General features: G+C 48.1%; 1 protein-coding gene across 1 annotated transcript in view; it reads left to right on the top strand.

The window, feature by feature from the left end:
* LOC144781680 (uncharacterized) overlaps positions 1-19,606 on the top strand; it is a 253,397-nt gene that overhangs the window by 208,133 nt on the left and 25,658 nt on the right. The window contains exon 5 of the mRNA XM_078660653.1: positions 13,784-13,900. Coding sequence (XP_078516779.1) covers positions 13,784-13,900 — 117 coding nt within the window. The remainder of the gene's footprint in view (positions 1-13,783; positions 13,901-19,606) is intronic.

Raw genomic sequence — 19,606 nt, 5'->3', positions numbered from 1 at the left:
CTCTGCTCCTGCTCTCCTGTCTCCGGCAGCTCCAGGAAGCAGGCAGCCTCCCTCCACTCCCCTAAGGCAATCACAATGCTGCAATGGCAGCGTTGTGATTGGTGGGGACGCCGCCCAGCCAGGGGCTTACGGGGAGGCCATGTTGTCTATGCAGGCTGCATTGAGAAAGGGCAGACTGCACATGACTGGTTTGGGCGGCACCAAACGGTTATTGCGCCCTCAGGTGTGGGCACACCACTCCTCCCCTGCTCACATAGCAGCCCCACCCACCCTGCAACTAAACATAAAATGGTAATTATGGTAAGTTATTACCATTTTATGTTTCTGCTTCTCGCATCCTAGCGGAGGAGCCGCTCCTGATGTTAACTACTGCATCACTTCTAAGGCCAGTCGGAAACTGTATACTTGTCAGGTGGATTTCTGGAGCGGTATCAAGTTAGGAGCAACCTTCAGGGCCCTCTGGAAGATGCCATAGACAGTGTGCACCAATTTATTAGAAGTTACAGGCAGGACGGATTAGGGGATGTAGAGTTTTTCAACAGCGTCTCAAGTGATCCGCCCACAAGCATGTCCAACGTCTAGGAGACTGCGTCTGGACAGCCAGTGTGCAGGCCACTGGAGTTGTGTCACTAAATAATAATGTTCAAAGTTTGGAGCCCTATGCCTTCTTTCTCTGTGGGGAGTTGCAATGTGAATAATGTGACTCTGCGCTATCTTATTTTTCCAGATTAGATCTCTTAGCACAGCGTCTATGTTGCAAAGAGCCTCTATGGCACAGAGATCGGAAAGTTTGAGAAGAGATAAAGTACATCTCTGCAAAATGACCATGTTAGCCAATGCGACGCAGCCCTGGACTGTCAGTAATAGACAGCGCCACAATGTAAACTGTGCCTGAAGAGCACTTACAGTCCTCATTAGTTTTCCATCTAGTAAGTCCCTGATGGTATGGTAGATGTTGATACCAAGATAACGGAAGGTGACAGCACTCCATGTCGCCAAACGGTCTTCCACAATTATGGGGCACCCGGGATGTAGGGAGAACAGGCTCAATTTCATCCAGTTCACTCCCAATACCCACACCAGTTTGAACATGCGCAGAACTTGCTCGCCATGTCCACTCCTGCAAAGATGTCCTTAAAGTAAATTAATACATATCAGTGTAACGGGACATAACATGTTCACCGCCGCCAAGTGGTATATGCCTTATTCCCTTCCCCTTTGGTGCAGGATGGCAGCCAGGAGCTCGATTTCCACAGCAGGGGGGGGGGGGTGAGAGTGCTGTGTACCCCTTCGAATGGGAAGGGGTTCGGAGATAAGCTTGCCGAATCTAACCCTCGCTGTTGGCTTTGTGTACAGCAGTTTGATTAATCACAACCTCTTGCGGCCTAACCTCACCTTGCAAAGGACAGCTAACATGCAGTCCTGGTAAAGCATATCAAAAGCTTTCTCTAGGTCCAGCACTAGGCAAGCTGAGTGGGGCCATCGAGGCGGCGCCTCTTCTATGAGTCTGTGCAGATGACGTATGTTGAGGGATGTGGGCCTGCCCGTTATAAAACCGTTTTGGTCCGGGTGGACGAACTCAGGCATTAACATCCATTAATCGTAGTTGTAGGACCTTGCTCAGTGTTTTATGGTCGCTACCAAGCATAGCCAGTGGTCTCTATAGGAGGTCATTTCCACCTGATTAAGACCAAGAGGGACTAACCATGGAGGAGGCTAGCTCCCCCGCCTTGAGTGCCGTATCGCATGGCTACCTTTACTGTAACGTTTCATACTAAACAGATCAAACACATTATCCAGTATTGGGGTATCTTTCATAGATTCACATGCCTGAATCATTCCCCGTCGACGAGGCGGGAGTCCCACGGTAAATAAAAAAGCAGTGCAAAAGCACTTTGTAGTAGTAGTAGGCCCTAGGAATAGGCCTGAGGCCTAAATTATAGTAGCCTATCTACCTCATTATGTAAAAAAGACCAAAGTCTTTGCTCCAACCAATCAGCTCACAGCACCCTCCAGAACCCTCTCTGCAGAGCCAGCTCTCCTCAGATTTTCACCGCACGTCGTGGGTGAAGGGAGTCTCCCTGAGCTCTGCTCAGTTTTTTCTTCAGTTTTACTTCTTTTTGGATTACAAGCTCATACTTCATTTCTCTGACCCAATTAACCACTTGGATGCTAAGGCTATTTTAGGACTGCAATGTAATTTCCATTGAAATCAATGGAAACTCCATGACGAGTTACCCTTGTCATTAGCATCCAAGTGGTTAAGGCGGTAATATGGCAGAATGGCAGTAAATAAGGTAATAGACTATGATTTATGTCTAACCTTTTCCTCAATAACTCTCACGTTCTGAGAGATGAGGCCGCTTTGGGTCAGAGACTTTTACCGGCCACTTCTGAGGAGGATGAGGAGAGGTAGAAGGGAGAAGTCGCGCCAGGAGCCTACTGAGGGCGCGCATAAAAACCTGCCACTTCTGAGGAGGATGAGGTGAGGTCGAAGGGAGAAGTCGCGCTACTGAGGGCGCGCATAAGAGCCATAAGATTCTCTTTGAGCCTTTATAGGCATTTCTCACAGAGGATACAACTCCCTTTTTTCATCCCTGACGCTACATCAGGGAAGCTCTCTTGCCGGACATTAGGAGTATATACCAAATATCTCCATGTCTAATATTACTGCCTCACCAAAATGATCCTCATCTACGATGATCGTCGACGACGGCCTCCTCCTCGATGGTCGTCGACGATGGCCTCTTCTACGAGGGTTGTTGACGACCGCCTCATCTACGGTGGTCGTCGACGACAGCTTCGTCTACGACGGTCGTCGTTGACTGCAGCGTCTACGACAGTCGTCGACGAAGGGCCTCGTCTACGACGGGCCTCGTCTACGACGGTCGTCGCGAACGGGCCTCGTCGACGACGGGCCTCGTCTACGACGGTCGTCGACGACGGGCCTCGTCTACGACGGTCGACGACGGGCCTCGTCTACGATGGGCCTCGTCGACGACGGGCCTCGTCTACGATGGTCGTCGACGACGGGCCTCGTCTACGACGGTCGTCGACGACGGCCGCACATTGATGACGGCCTCATATATGACTGCTGATTTTTGATAGTGTCATCTACAATGGCAATGCCTAGCTACGACGGAAGTCTATGACAACTTTATCAAGGTAGCTTCATATACATATGGCCTCATTTGTGCATGGTCTATACTACACATGGCTCCATCTATGCATGGTATCATCTATGACTGACCATCATTCAATTGCCTCATCTATGAGTGCCTCATCTACAGAGGATATCACCTATTTTAACCTCATCTATTATGGTATTGCTATGACTGTCTTCTATGACAGCATCATTCACTAACAATGGCCACGTTTACCAATGGCCACGTTTACCACCAATGGCCTCGTCTACCAATGGCTTCCTCTGTAAAGGGCTGGCTCGAATACTGGCCTTGTATGCCAATGGCCTTGTCTTACAATGGTCTCGTCTACCAATGACCTAGTCTATCAATGGCTCTGTCTATCAATGGTTTTATCTACCAATGGCCTCATCTCCTGATGATCTCATCTACCAATGGCCGCATCTACCGATGGCCTCATCTACGAAGGGCAAATGGCCCCATTTGTAACCCTCATCTACGGATGCCCTCACTTATGAATGCCTCATCTTCAATGGCATTGTATATGGCTGTCGTCTGACAGCCTCATTTGGAAGGGTTGCTCATGACGGTCATCTATGATGTTGTGCTAGTCTGCAATTACCCCGCTTACATGACCATGTCTACGACAAAGTCGATCATGAGATTGGCTGAGATGGCTTCAGCGGTAAGAGCATCATATATATTCTTAACGTAGTGGGCAACAGCTAGATTGTCACTGCCAACTACAGGCAAACAGAATATATCCTTCATGGTTTACAGGAGGTATGCATCACGAGAGTGGTACGTATAATAGACTAAGTCTATTCCAGCAGTTTCTCTGCGCACAGAATAGAAATAATGTGTACCTACTAGCAGCCCATCCAATTTGATAGGCTACTGTTCGACCAGATTAAGTAACTTCACAGACTGCTCATTAGCAATCTAAAATCCTGCAATGCCTATCTCCACACCGCCTTACAAAGAAGGATGTCGTCTGAACCTTAAAAATGATAATAATAAGGATAATAATTTCTCTACTTTGGCAGTGGCCTCTAGTAGAGCTGACAATCTTTTATCCTTGATCGGTTTCTATGATCGTCCAATGTGGTTGACAATAGCGAATTTCAATGACCTCATTCCTGAGGACCGAAAGCGGGATGCAGGAAAGATTCTGTTGGAAAGCGCACGCCAGGAATGGCTTAAAGCCGCTACCTTCAGCCCTGAGCGAAGTTTCTAGGCATGGCCTATGATGAGGAGTTGTCGGTTTGCTAAACATTTGAATGAAGCCCCTTAGTTATAAACCAAGGCATTGATAATGCACGATCATTAAGCACCCTTTAATATGGGCGCGGATCTTTCAAAGAGGCGTGATAAAGGGGTTTTCATCAAGAGGAAGATACCAAAACCAATCGGATGAACAGTATCAATCTCAGTACAGCCTTGCAGCCAGGCATCTTTCCGTAGATAGTCTGTCTACTTTCTCCCGTCACAAACGAGATTTAAGTATCCAGACTGAGACACTAACAGGAGGCCATGATCACCACAAGGTTCCAATCATTTTATCCTTTTCTCGAGTGGTCCTGAAGGTTTCAGGTTTTTGTTTCCAAGCAACAAGGAACTATATCGGACCAATGTGTTCTAAACCTAGTAACCAATGGCCACTCCATGGAATTCATCAATCAGCCATATACTACTCCGCCCAGGGGTCCCCCTCCCCCTCGTTTTCACAACAATTATGTTATTTAAACAAAGGATATTTTATGGCTTCTCTGGATGGAGAGGGTGCGAATTTCCACATACTTGTCCACCCAAAACAGCACGAATATTTTCGCTTTCACGCGGCTGACGCCCATTTTAGGTGCGTAGTGCTCCCGTCTGGGCTGAGATCGTCACCAAGAGCCTTTCAAGAAGTTCTTGGTACTAGTGGCAGCAACATTGAGATCTTGAGGAATGCAAGTGTTCCCCTGTCTAGACGATTGGCTGCTTAAAGGTCCTTCTGAACACGAAATCAGGATTGCCACAGTAGATGTACCCATCTCATTTTTTCTCTGGGGCTGATTCTCGACGACAGCATATTGCAGTTAGGTCCTCTCCAAGTACATGTATTTTCTCGGAGCAGGTTTAGGCACAATCCACAACAAAGCATTCTTGTCACACGACCACCAGTTGTGTTTTCAAAAATGGGCAAGGTTAACTTCATAAGGTCAGTTTCAGTTCAAATGTTTGTTTCGTTCCTGAAGATGTGCTCTTCAGCGATACATCTCATACCATTAGCATGGCTCAAAATGACACCTTTTCAGATAGAACTACAATTTCAAGATCAATAACCAAAGGGTTTGTTCGATGATACCATCAAGGTTACTCCGTGCATGATCAATCCTGTACATTGCTGGTCGCAGACAGAGAATATTGCCCAGGGCCGCACGTTCCTGCAAACCATTCCAGGGTTTGTTTTAACGATTGAGGCCTCCATGGAAGGATGGGGAGGTCATTGGCAGGCATAGTCTCATAGACAACGACAACAGCAGATCAACAGGCTTGAGCTCCACAATGCTGTTCTGTTCCCCAAGCATTTCGCTTGAGGATTGAGGGTTTGTCTGTGCCAGTACAGACCGCAAACACCATCCGCATGTATTATATCAATACACAAGGAGAAACTAAATCTGCTATACTCTCGCAAGAGGTTCAGGAATTGTGCGAAGGAGTTGCATTGCACAAGATGTCTTGAGAGCCAAACACGTCAGGGCTCTCCACAATGCTCTGAGCATGTCTCAGTCGGACTGTCACGAGTGGACGCCGGAAAAGGGACAGGTGAACCCAGTTTTTCCAAGTTTGGGTTAATCTGGCACGGGATCCATTTGCATTCAGAGAGAACAAGGACGGCCGATATTATGTCAGCAGGTTTCCTTAACAGGAACCAAGAGGGAATGCCCTGTCCATGCAAGGGTCAGGGGTTTGTGCGTATGAGTTTTCCCCCAATACCATTGGTTCCGAAGGTGTTCTGCAAGATGAAGCTGCAAGGTTACCATCTGATTCCGATTGCACCCCGTTGGCCAATATTGGTTCTCGGAACTTCTGCTATTGTTTATAGACAAGCCCATTCGGCTGCGGCTTGGGCCTACGATATTGTCAGGGGACGGAGATCAAGTGGTTCGTCCGGATCCACAGTCATTACTATTGCACGCACAGCTTATCATTTGTTAGAGTTCAAGGGCATCAACGTTTCAAAGAACTGTTGTGAAATTTTGGCCAATTCTCGTGCCCAAGGCACAATCAAGGCTTATCGCCTCAAATGGAAGCGATTTTGCGGTTAGTGTGAGGTGATAGCAATTCACTCAATTACAGTTACTGCAGAACAAGTTCTCCATTATCTGCTCTTCTAGCCAAGTCTGGGATTAGTTATCCTTCAAGAAACAAAATGCGTCTGGCTGCTCTTTCCTGAATTAGGAAATGTTAAAGTTTTTCTTTTGTCTGCTCTTCGGCGCTTGTCAGACAGTTTATGAAAGGGCTTTTCCGAGCCTTTCTCTCCAGTGCGAGCACCCTCCCAGAGTGAGCACTCGGCATTGCTAGGGCGGTTAATGCAGTGTACATTTGAGCTGATCCATAAACCAGCTCTCAGATTCCTCACCTGGAAGGTTGCCCATTTACTGGCTCTTACTTTGGAAAAAAGGGTTCGTGAAATCTAAGCTTTCACTATAAAGAACACCTCACTTTTACATTTTTCCTCAGAACTATGTCACCCTTTGGTCGAATCCTGGGTTCATTTCTAGGGTACTGACACAATTTCACTCTAAAGAACCGGTAAGATTAAGGACATGCATGTTTTCTTTCCAAATCCTTCAACCCCAGTGGTTAGAACATTGCATTCTTTAGACATCAAAAGATGCTTAAACTTCTACTCCAGAGAACCAGGACTTTTAGAAAATCAGATCTGTTTGTGACTTATGGCCAGATTACATTGGGTATAGCGGTCACTAAAGCTACGTTTTCTAGATGGATAGCCTCTGCCATCCAGTTCTGTCACATCAAGGCTAAACGACCATTGACAAGGTCTGTTCGATCTCATTCCACAAGAGCTGTGGCAGCATCTGCAGCTTTGTTTGCAGGGGTGACGCTTGAAAACATGTGTCGTGCTGCGACATGGAAGAATGTCCACACGTTTACAAAACATTACTGCCTACAATCAGCAAATCAGAATGATGCGGCAGTGGGCCAAACCGTTTTTACGCCACATGTTTCCATAGGAATACATTCAGGTTCTAACATTGGCTTATTTCTTAAAAAGTATATACAATTCAATTTGTTGTTTATAATATACAGACATGTGTTATCATATACTGAGTTTCTATGATACTAAGGTTCCTTTCCTGTAGGAAATTACATGATTTCTATGTTGGTTCGGAAGATGACTTGTTAATAGGTCAATCTCTAGCCGATTGTTGGTTGTTAACGGTACATTCATGGGGGTGCACTACAATAAGTCTCCCACCGTCCGCAACCGACTTTGCCAGGTTTACTGCTTACTATTCTGATTCAGGCATGTGAATCTATGAAAGATACCCCAATACTGGATAAGAAGACAAGTTACTTACCTGTAACTACGGTTATCCAGTATTGGTATCTTTCATAGATTCACATGCACCCACCCTCCTCCCCGGAGAGTCAGTTCTCTATGATTGGGATACTTGTTCCCACTTGTGCTACGAAAATCTGAGGAGAGCTGGCTCTGCAGAGAGGGTTCTGGAGGGTGCTGTGAGCTGATTGGTTGGAGCAAAGACTTTGGTCTTTTTTACATAATGAGGTAGATAGGCTACTATAATTTAGGCCTCAGGCCTATTCCTAGGGCCTACTACTACTACAAAGTGCTTTTGCACTGCTTTTTTATTTACCGTGGGACTCCCGCCTCGTCGACGGGGAATGATTCAGGCATGTGAATCTATGAAAGATACCAATACTGGATAACCGTAGTTCCAGGTAAGTAACTTGTCTTCGTCTTTATCATTGGCTTGCTGCAATTAAACAACAGATTTCTGCTGCACTGAGCATAACCATTCTCATCATGCAAAAAGTGTAATGCAATCATTCTTTTTCTGTCGAGGCAGAAAACTTCTAGCTAATCAAATGCTGTACTCAGGGGAATCGGCGTGTGCGGAGATACTGTCCATATCTCAAAAGTACTTCTGAAAGCTCATTTTCTGTTCATTACAAAGTCTGCCGACAGCTGCGCTGAGTAGACAGAGCTAAACAATATAACTGGGTGATCTAATCAAACCGGAAGCGTTGCAAAACTGAGATTGTGTTTTCTGTCCAACATATATTCTGAACAAGCACTTGCCATGTTAATTGATTTCGTTTTTTCTAGTGAAAAGTGTGTTCATAGTTTTCAGTAAGACATAGAGGACAGGTACAACACTAGCTATGCCAGTGCAAGCTTTCCTCGCATGCAGAACAAGGACTACATGAGCACCAGCATGCAAGCTTACTTCCCACAAAAAGGCCAGCAATGCATGCTTCCACCACACATACAAATGAGGTACCACATTGGCATCAACAGTGTAAGCTCCAGCAATAGTTCACTTTCATCACACAGAACAGGTGCAGTGGCAGTTCAACCAGCGAAAGCTTCCCTCACAGAGATACGGTACAACCTGTGGAGTATCTACGCAGGCATCACTTGCACCCACAGAGCAGGTGAAGCGCAGGCAGTAGCAGTGTACGCTTTCATTGCATTGAATGGATACAGCGGCAGCCTGTGTAGCTGCAGTCCAGCAGAGGCGGCTGGTGTCTACGGGGGAGTAGGAGACAGGCGCATGCAAAAAGTTTCATTAAAAAAACTTACCTTAACCGACGCCCTCAGCTCCGGACCTCTTCTCAACCAGATGCTGCAGTGCAGTGACCAATCCTGGCTCTTCTTTCACGCTGTGAGAGCTGCGCCCTGATTGGAGGGAGCATCCTCACTTGCCACTCCCAAGGACTCAGGAGGCCTGCACTTACTCTGACAGCTGGGTTAGAAGTTTTAAAGTGCACATGTGTGGCTGCTCGTCGCAAGATGGCCGGCCAAAAAGACATGCACACTTTGAAAAGTACAAACACGCCCACCATCCTCCCAGCTGCTGTCCTTCAACAGCGGCCCCGCCACCCATCCTGAGAGTCAGGACGATGAAAAATAAAATGGTAATGTAACCATTTTATTTTTCGTCTTTGGGGGTAACTTAAGTGGGGCAACGCTCCTCCGCTTCAATGAAGGAGCCGCTGGTTCCTTTGAAAACACGACTACATAGCAAAGGCAGTATCAGCAGTGCAGTAGTGGCCAGCCCTTTGACCGGTTAGTCTCACAGCATGTTAAATACCACCCATAATGGTACTGGGCAGCAGCGTGGACTTGAGATGTCACAAAGGAGCTATGGATGTTGGCTTGAGCCCAGCACACTTAAGAGGTAAACATGGTCCTGGTTGGAGAGGAGGAAGAAGAGGAGCTGCAGAAAGCAATACAGTGGTCGTGGATGTACAGCATAGGGATAAAGTAAATGTGTCGCGTGTGTTGAATTGTGCCACAGCAGCTGCTGGTGTGTTGAATCAATTGAGAATAAACAATCGTTGGGGAAAAGTCCACTCACTTGCACTGATCCCACTCAGATGGTTCACCTGAGTCTGGTAGCAGCTCACTGAGACAGAAGGTTGAGACAACCTGCCAGCGAAAAGTAGGCATGTCTTTATTAATGTCCCAGGCTGCCTCCCAATAATGAGTCAGCATTGCTGTATTTAAGTCACTGTAGATTTGCTACAGATATGCAGCCAGCAATAAAGACTGAACCTTTTGGGGACCATGTCCAGTGCCTAATTTAAGCCGTTGGTTGGTTGCCGGTGGGGCCCACTAGCACACATTTTTGTGGACTGGCGCTTATTTTTCTTCATTAGAGTTTGTTTGACCAAAAACAAGAGAGACAAAACCACACAAGGGACACAAGGGAAAGAAGAAGGGGGAAATTTGGATAAAGAAACATGACAGAGGGATAAAAAAACAACCTTCAAGAGTGAGCTAAAGAAGCAGTGAGTGCCTAGTGGTGCATTAAACAGACTTGAGGTGGAATCAAAGCTACGCAGCCTAGATATTCGGCACGGTGATGTTCAAGACTTACATGTCACTGGAGGCCCCTACGCCCTGGTCTGACAGGACATGCTATAAATACGGAATAAAAATAGTATTTTAATTGGTTATTTTCAATCTAATACTTCACCAACATTCGCCAACAGTTCAAATGTGTTAATACTAATTAAGGGGTCGATTAGGATGGCGGACGGACCTGCATCCGTCCGCCACCCCCGAGGTGGAGGGACCATCCGCAGGGGCAGCGTCGTTCCCTCCTTTGGAATTAGGATCTGACCGCCACCCTGGCGGTCACATCCCGTATATTTAACATTGCGGCGGGTGCTGCTTTAAGCAGCACCTGCCACAAAGTTAAAAACGCATGCTGTGCATTTGCATGCACAAAGCGGCAGGCACCGCGCGGTGCCTGACACATTTTGCATGCAACTGCAGGGGGGTACCATAGGTACCCCCCATGTGCACCCCCCACCCCACTTCACCCTGGGGCCCACAACGGGCCCCCAAAGCAAAGACCGTATGCCTTTCCACGGCGGCAAAGGCATTGGACCGCCAGCATCTTAATATGGTTGGCGGTGTCTCGCAGACACCGCCACCATATGTGAGTACTTTTTCCGCCGGTCGCGAAGGCGACCGGCGGACCCCCCAGCCATCCTAATGTGGCGGGGGGTCATTTCAGGGAGAATGGCGGACAGATTGCCCCCCGCCAGCCCTGCGCAGGCAATCCGTCCGCCATCATAATCGACCCCTAAGTTCTGTTACAGCAAACTAAATACATTTTTTTACCAAACTGTATTATAGGTGTAAGGATAGAAAATACAGCTTTTTAATCAAATAGTAAAAATCTAGATTGCCTGATACTTTGCTTACATGATTGAACTTGAGTGTCTGACGATGTAGTATTTAGGGAAAGCACCATCTTGAGATGCCCATTTAATAATATAAAGGCGTTAACCTGTCTTTCACAGGAAGATCAACTTGCATTCAACTGCACTTGCAACGGCTATAGAGTATCCTTACTGCCAAGATAATGATCCGCCCGCCAGATTTAAATGCTAACGGATCATTGGTGTAACATGGCGGAGACTACTCCGCATCCACCATGGTTACCCCTCTCCAATGGACCGACAGAGAAAGGGCCGTCCGAGGCTGATCTCTATTTTTGCCCACCTAATTTAGATGGGCGGACATACAGGTCAGGTTTTACTGCCCATCACTGCCCGGAAAACCTTGGTGGTAAGGAACAGTGAAAACTATCTAATGCCCCCCTCGCCATGAGGGATCCCATGGTGAGGTGGGCATTTTTTTTAATTGTAAGAAGAAAATCCTGCTTTGTGATTTTCTATTTGAAAGTAAACAAAATATAAGGTTGACAGGCGGCTCCTTCTTGTTCATTGAGACATCCGCCAAACGTAAATAAGCATTGACCGGAACCACCGTCAAAGTGGTCCTGCTAATGCTTTCGAAATGACCGCCAGCTCGTTTGTCTTTTTTAAATTTGGAGCACAGATTACCCTCAGCCTGGAGGACCTTCAGTCCTCCGCCAGGCGGATGGAGAATACTCCTGCCAAAACTTAAATTAGGCCCATAGTCCTTCTGTTATGTCACTAGTACTATTAGCATGATAGAAGGAACGTGTTCTGCAGCACCGTTGATAGATTTTCATTATGTTTCCAGTCCAGCGAGAAGCTGAAGCTTGCTGATGGCAGGTAAATGGGCTTGTGAGTGACGAGCTGCTGGTTCTTGTTCTCTTTCAAAGAACGCTTGGAGATTTTTTTTTTAATACCAGATAAACTCAGGCCATTAACTTTAGAAAGGTTCAGGCGATTTGGAGTTTGAACGAGTAAGTTCACCCTTTAATAAAAATATTTTTCATTTTTTTGTTAAAAAAAAAGGAACTCACAAATTTTTCCATGACCTTTGAGTAGGCATCATTCTTTTGCTTAAAATTCTTAAGGCCCATTATCAAGCATAAAGGTGGAACCATTGGCTCAGTGTTCGGGTTGCTTTCATAAGATTCGGGGTGTGCTAACATCAAGATTCGCAGCATTGACCCTGACTGTTGTACTGCTATTATACAACCTGACTAGGAGCTCACAAAAACATTGTTGTAGCGATTCTCCGGAGAAGACAAGGTTGCTATGAAAGCGTATCTCTTTGTTATAAGTGAACTGTACGGATCTTTGGGCATATCACCAAGGAATAGCGATATTTATCGCAAAAAGCGCTTAGCGCATTTTTTTTATCACTGGATATGTTAGCGGAGAAAACATGCTATTAGCAATGTTTTTCTCCATTGTGCTAAAATATCCAGCGATAGTAGCGAAATGCATGAATATCGCTGAGAATACAGCGATATTCACGCATTAGTGACAAAATGCTCTTAGCCATGTTATCCACCTCCCATTTGATAACAAGGCTAAGAACTGGTCTGGGCAGGTGTTAGTATTTGGAGATAAGCGCGAATATTTCCATCGCTACGCCTGCCTTGCTAATAGGTGATAGCGACGTTAGCGACTGCTTTCAGTCGCTAACTGGTTGGGTACGCCCACTTAGCATGTCATTAGCGATAAACATCGCTGACATGCAAAGCGGGCCCCAAACCGCTCGCTATCGCCTAAAAGCTGTCGCTAACATCAGTTTGCGACAGCTTGCTAATAGGGTGATAGGATTATCGCCGCTTAGCGGCCGAAAACGGCCGCTAAAGCAGCGATAATTGCCTATCACCCTGCTTGATAATATGCCCCCTGGTGCCTGGCTGACAATTAGAGGGTATGGGAGCTCGTTAGATGTTGGCAGGTGTTCCCTGTTTCATAAACCCAAGCTCTGGCCGTCCGCTTACGGCATTGCAGAAAGAATATTGCTTACATCAGTAATTATGAGCTATGAGGTTCGTCGGTAGCACTCTTAATAATGACCTACGTTAAGTTTGGTTCCACATTAACCTTACTTGATTATTTGATCGTGTTTTACTGTATCCGAATTCCCAGCCCCTAACCAACTTTTAGATTAGGCCTTGACGTCTTGACCTCACATTGCAAGAGAGGTAAGATCCAAATAGGAGCCTTTTACACTTTTGAGCATTGCAGTGGGACTAGGGGACCTCTGTAAATGCTAGTTATACACTTTATAAACTGCCCAGCACCCAATAACTGCCCCAGGTCCCTGAGATAAGGCCAGACTATTAGAGGGCTTTATTGCCAAAGTAAACTTACGTTAGGTTCATAGTGTTTGGAACAGCTGCGGCCCGTGCAGGTAAGAGCAGAGGGGCCGGGTGTGTGGGGAGATTTCCACATACGACCACGAGGGAAAATTAATGATTTATTTAATTTTCCCTCATTGTCGGCTGACGAGTTCTCTCCCCCCTCCCCCCCAACTCGGCTCCACCGCTCTTACCTGCACGGACACTTTATAGGGCAGTTGATGCCTGGAACTTGTATCTCTGTTTATTTGGACCTTAGCATTGATTTGCAGACGTACAAGGTACCTTGATATATAATGTAGTTATTATACAAAGCTTCTTTCTTCTCGACAGATACATCCAGCAAAACCTAAACCATTTGTGGACTCGCCGAAAAATGCAAAAAAAATCGAGGGCCGCAAGCTGTTGGTGGCTAGCACTGGATATGATAAAGAATTAAAACTAACAAAGGTAAGATGCGATGGACCTACATCTCACTCTTCAGTAAAGGAAAAGAAACAGAGCATATGATCGGGTGCACATGAAATATGAGATCTTGTGCTGTAGCTGCCATTTTCCTGTAGATTTAAGACACTAGCTGCTTAGAACAAATGGCTGCCAAAATCATCACAATGGATAGGTTGGATCCTGGTATCAATTGTAGCAAGTACTGTTTGCTGCCCCAAAATATGTTCCATTCAGCCTTAAAATAAACATGATGATAATCACCTGAGCAAAGACCATGGCAATTCCGAAAAAACATGCCACACCAGTATAATTCATATATATCTCAGGGTGCACCACCTCCAGCCCTGCTTATAGGGATAGAGAATCCACCGCCCACCCCATGACCCTTATCTTTTGGACAGTGGTAACCGGTGAACGAGGAACTGCATCTTGTTATCGTAGTAGATTAAAATCTGTAAATCAAAGTAGAAAAAGAACATTGACACTGTTAAGTAGTGAGTTTATTAGCTGGTTATCGATGGCAAATTTTCATAGTTCCGATGAGGGTAATTGCTCAATGAAATGCAGGTCACTCGTTAATTTTCAATTGCAATTCCCTGAACAAATTAATATTTTAAGATTGCTACAGAAGAAGAATTGTAAATTCATAAAGGGAAAAAACATGTTGGTTAGAGTCTTCAGTCACATATCCCATTAAATCTATTGGGTATTTTCACTATGGGGTTTTTATGAATACAATAGCAGAGTGAACCTTCGAGGCATGAAGATGCCAAAAAGACAATTATGGGCCTGTAACAATAACAGATCATTGGTGTCGTCATAAAACATATATCATTTATCCGCTAGTAAGAATCATTCATCATTGTATGTGAGAAATTGTATTATAAAGATTTCTGATTCAACGACAGCTATTTCTTTCCATAATGGCAAGAAAGTTTTCAGTTTGTATATTAATAGACAGATAGATTGTTAGGCTCCTTACTAGTAACATTGACAAATTATTTACACGAAATAGAGCCAAAAGAGTGAAGAAACAGTACAGATAATTAAACGTGACTACCCTGTTAGGGTAGAGATAGCAATTGAAGCCAATTAGGCATACAGAAGAAAAACGTAAAGATCACAACTATGCTGTCACCTATACATCAATTTACTGGTCAATTCATCACATCTCGGAACTTGACAAGTAGGAGACCACCATTTCTAATACGAACGTTAGTTTTAGTCCTTCCAAGTATACATTTTGGATGTGACTACCAAAGTCCAACAAAGGTATACTCCTGCAGACTAATTTTGAAAGGTTTACGTGGTGCCATGAGGTAGTTATGCAGAAGATGAAACCTTGGCTGCATTAACATAGCTGAAAAATCTACGATGTGTGCAAACAGAAGAATGTTTTCAATTCCCTACCCGTGGCCGAAGTTGACAATCTAACTGAGGGTAGCCCTCCCGAGTTCAGTAGCGATATGAAATGTAGCTTGGTTACTTTGCGGGATTTGAATACGAAGCCCCATTTATTCCCCTATTAAAAGTGGGCTGTTAAATTCCAATAAATTGTGTGATAGCTCTTGTTACTGCGCATATCGGAATTCTGATTTTTGCAGTCATTACCGTGTCCTACGCAATTTTCCAAAGGTACATTTTCGCAGGTGAACACTGCCAAAATTTAAAGGCAGAAAATGCCAATTAAGGCAGACACAAGCACAATTCGGTGCATTAGTTAATCTGTGCTCCATTTTTTTGTCAGGAAACTTGGAATAGAGGGTGATTTCTACACCTGCTAAATATCTCACACTACAGTGTAAGTATTTACAGGGTGCAAGGACATCCTTATCTGGGATAACAGGGGCCTTAGTCTCTAATAGTACTGGTGAGTGTGGTTTATTGATGTCTGTAGACATAAGGCTTGGCTTCTTGTTGGGGTATTTGCAGGGTTTGAGCAAAATAATGGCGTCACTTGGTCATCTTGGTCTGTTGGTTTCTTTTGGTACAGCCTGCAGGGTCATACTGGCCTTTAGGGCAATCAGGCAGTGCCGATTGGGCAGGTCTGATAGATCAGGGTGTGGGCTGTTTGTAGGAGTTGTGGGCCTGTTTTATAGACAGGTGTGTCGGTTTTTACTGTTGATTCCCTAACATTGCCACTTTTTTTTTAGCGATTTGCTTCGCTATTGGGGCCCACCTTTATTTTGGTGCCCAGCCAATTTGTTGTCCCCATCTGGCTCGGGTACAGCAATCTGTAGCAGTTAGTTCACAAGTTTCAGATGATTGTTGTGCAAAATCTTTCAATTTGTGTTTCAATATATTTCTGCACGTGGTGCTTGCTCGCCAGCGAGTATCATCAGTCTGCTATCACAAATTTAGTATTTTGGTTTTTTTTGCCTGAAATTCATGTAAGAGTTCTTTGTTTCATACCAAGCTCTTATATGACGTATTGTTGGTGTTTATACTTTGCATGTGTAGCAAATGTAGGTACAAAGGGTTGCTCAATGTGTTACTAGAACTGCATGATGTAGCTCAAATATGCTGTCTGGATTGGTTCGGAAGGCAGGGGTACCACAGGTGTTTGTGCTTGCTGTGGGCACTGTGCACAGCTACAAAACTGGCCCACACATGGTGAGACTGGTTTTATGACAGAGCCACACATGTCTAAAACACGCGTGCCTCTACCACGCAGCCCAAACCACAAATGCGTCGTAACCACGCATTCCTTTACCACGCATGCCATTACAAACCAATTTCATTGTAAAGGCATGATTAGTAAGGGGGTATGCGTGGTTGCTACTACCCTGCCCCACCCCCCCCCACTCTAAGCCCCAAAATGTCATCCTCCTACCTCACCCCAGGACCTATAAAATTGCCCGAGGCCTAAAACCCTGCACCAAACCATAAACTACCCCGACCCCAGCCCCCCCTGTCCTGAGCCCTAAAACCTACTCCTGCGCTGTCCATAAAGCCACCCGACCATTTCCACTGCCCTGAGGCCTAAAACCCTGCACCAATTAAAAAAACTTCCCGGGGGCGTGGCCAAGATGGCGTCGGAGTAGGACGCTTTCTCGAGCCTCTCCGACGCCGATCCTGCACAGCGGCTTACAGCGGGGTCCTGAGGCGTGCTGCCTGTGCTGCTTGTTCGGCGGAGGCTGCCGCTTGCTGGCGGAGTGTTCCGGTGTCGCCGCCTCGGTGAGGGGTGCCCGGCAGGAGCTGTTCGGAGGGAGCCGGGCCGAGGCCTGTGAGGCAGCGGCCTCGCGTGCCCCGGAGGCCGGAGGAGGCGGAGCGGTCCTGGGCCCTGAAGCGGCTTTGGCGTGAGCTTTGCCGCGATGAACGGGTGAGGCGGAATGCGGACCGCGCCAGCCGAGGAACACTGGCTGCTCAGCGTTTGAAGGTGCTTTGGCGGACCACTCCGGGGACTGGAGCCACCGGGAGTGGACTGAGGAGCCGGCGACGAGCTTGGGGGCGGCCCCTGAGACCGCCGATAGCGGACGCTGTGCACAGCTCCGGCGGGGGCAGAACGAGCGGATTTCCCCCCCCCCCCCCCCCCCCCCCTCGGAGAGCTGCGGACTGGTGAGCGTACCGGCGGGGGTGGAAAAGCGGAGCTGCATAGTGGCGAGGCCCGGTACCTCCCTGGGACACACGCCACGCTGAGGCCTTCCATACTTGGGCCGAGGGGCTGCGAGTGGCTGGGAGGCCGGCGCGTGATCTTCTACGCGCCGGCATAACGCCAGCGATGCCGTGCAGCGTGGGAGGCTGGCCCGTGGTAGTGGAGGGGCTTTAATTCTTCAGTGGCCCTGCTAATGGACCTTGTGGAGTGACCTGCCAGTGCGACTGTGACGCACCCCCCCGGGGGAGGCCCCGCCGGCGCGGCTGCGACCTTCAGCTACACACTGGCGCCAGGGGGAGCGGAGACCTTGCGGCTTGCTAGCGCGGTTCTGGAGAGCGGGGCATTTGGTCTGCTGCCCACCTGGGTGGGCCCTACTGGCGGCAGGGCGCCTGGCGCTACCTTGGAGAGGTTCTGTCGGTGACCGTCCGGACCGGCCCCTCCCGGGTCCTGGGCACTGGTGAGGACACAAGCTGTAGTGGGAACCCTCGCCGGTCACCAGCCTTGGGGTTTGGGCCTCCCTAGGGCCGGAGGGCCCCTGAATACTAGCGGCGTCACTGCGTGGAGGTGGCCTGGTGGAAGAAGAGCCGCACTTTGGTCGGTGCTCTCATATCGGAGAGGGCGAATAGCGTCTTCAGCGGACCGCTCCGGTGCGGTGCTTCACCGGTCCGCATCTCGGCCTCCCGGCTGCGGTTGTCCTGGGCCCAGGTGGCAGTGCGTGGGAGCAGACCGCAGCCATGTCCAACTCACAGCGCAGAGGGGGGAAGACGGGGAAGGAAGTAGCCCCCAAATCGTCGCAGCAACCGGCGTCGCCCGGTGCCAGCGGTCCCTCCAGGCCATCGGATGATGAGGCGCCGGCAACTAAAGCCTTCATGAAGGAACTCTTCGCGACTATCAAAGAGGGCATCTCAGAGCTTCGTACCCAGCTGGCCTCGGATCTCAGGGAGGTGCGGAGGGACGTGGATGGGATTGGGGAGAGAGTGGCGACGTTGGAGGACCATGACCTTAGCATTGCGAGCGATGTGCACCAACTCCAACAGGATATCATACGCCTCACAGAGCAAAATCTGGACTTGCAAACCCATGCGGAGGATTTGGAGAACCGCTCCAGAAGAAATAACATTCGCATCAAAGCAGTGCCGTGGGACGGGGAAGCGGGAGACCTGCGTGGATATGTCCTGGCGCTGTTTCTCCAGATCCTAGAGGACGAGGAGATGCGTGACGTCCAGATGGATAGGGTGCACAGAGTGGGGCTGCCCAGGAGGGGCGGGGGTCCACCGCCGGATATCCTCGTATGCGTACATGACTTCCAGTTGAAGGAAAAGATATTGAGGAAAGCGAGGACCACTGCTTCGCTGCAATTCAGGGGCCATCACCCCCAGCTTTACCAGGACCTGGCGGCGTCGACCTTGCAGAAACGAAGGGACTTCCGTCCTGTGACCGCCTTTCTCCGGGAGCGTGGCATATCCTACTCCTGGGGGCATCCTTTCCGGATCATCTTTAGATGGGAGAATCGGTTGCGTCAGATCCATTCCCTGCGGGAGGCGAAGGAGCTTCTGGGCATTGAGGACACAGAGCCGTCGCAGGAGCCGCGGGGCTCCACATTCCGGAGACGGCGTCGTTCTTCCTCGTGGCGCAGGGTGGGCCCGTCCCCGGAGCGGCGGCGGCCGGATCCGGCAGCTAGTGAGCAGGAGAGGGGGGAGGCGGTGGCTTCGGTGGCCTCCGCCACTATGACGGATTCTCAGACGAGCTCTGGAGCAGCGTGACCCCGGTCTTATGGAGTGGCGTCGGAGGGGCTCTTGGCCTGAGGTCCCTGGGGTACTATGGTACTTTTGGAGAAGACACCCCGGAACTTGGACCTGGGGGTCCCCAGGTGGTCCCCCCTGCCCCAACCCCGGACCAGCGGGGAACTTTTGGACCTGGACCTTCTGGAACTGAAGACTGCGTGGTTCAGGTTCAGTGCATTGAGTTGCATTTTGTTATTCTTTGTTCTTGGGGGGGGGTAGGGGTGGGATTGTTGGCGCTCTGAACATGGGTGTCGTGGCGGGATGTTTTGGGTTGGGGAGGGAAGTTCGAGGAGTGGCGGCGACGTTGTGTGACGAGTGTGTGTGGAGAGG

The sequence above is a fragment of the Lissotriton helveticus genome, chromosome 9 (assembly GCF_964261635.1).
Source record: "Lissotriton helveticus chromosome 9, aLisHel1.1, whole genome shotgun sequence".
NCBI lineage: Eukaryota > Metazoa > Chordata > Amphibia > Caudata > Salamandridae > Lissotriton > Lissotriton helveticus.
This window is presented reverse-complemented; position numbering and strand designations above follow the sequence as displayed.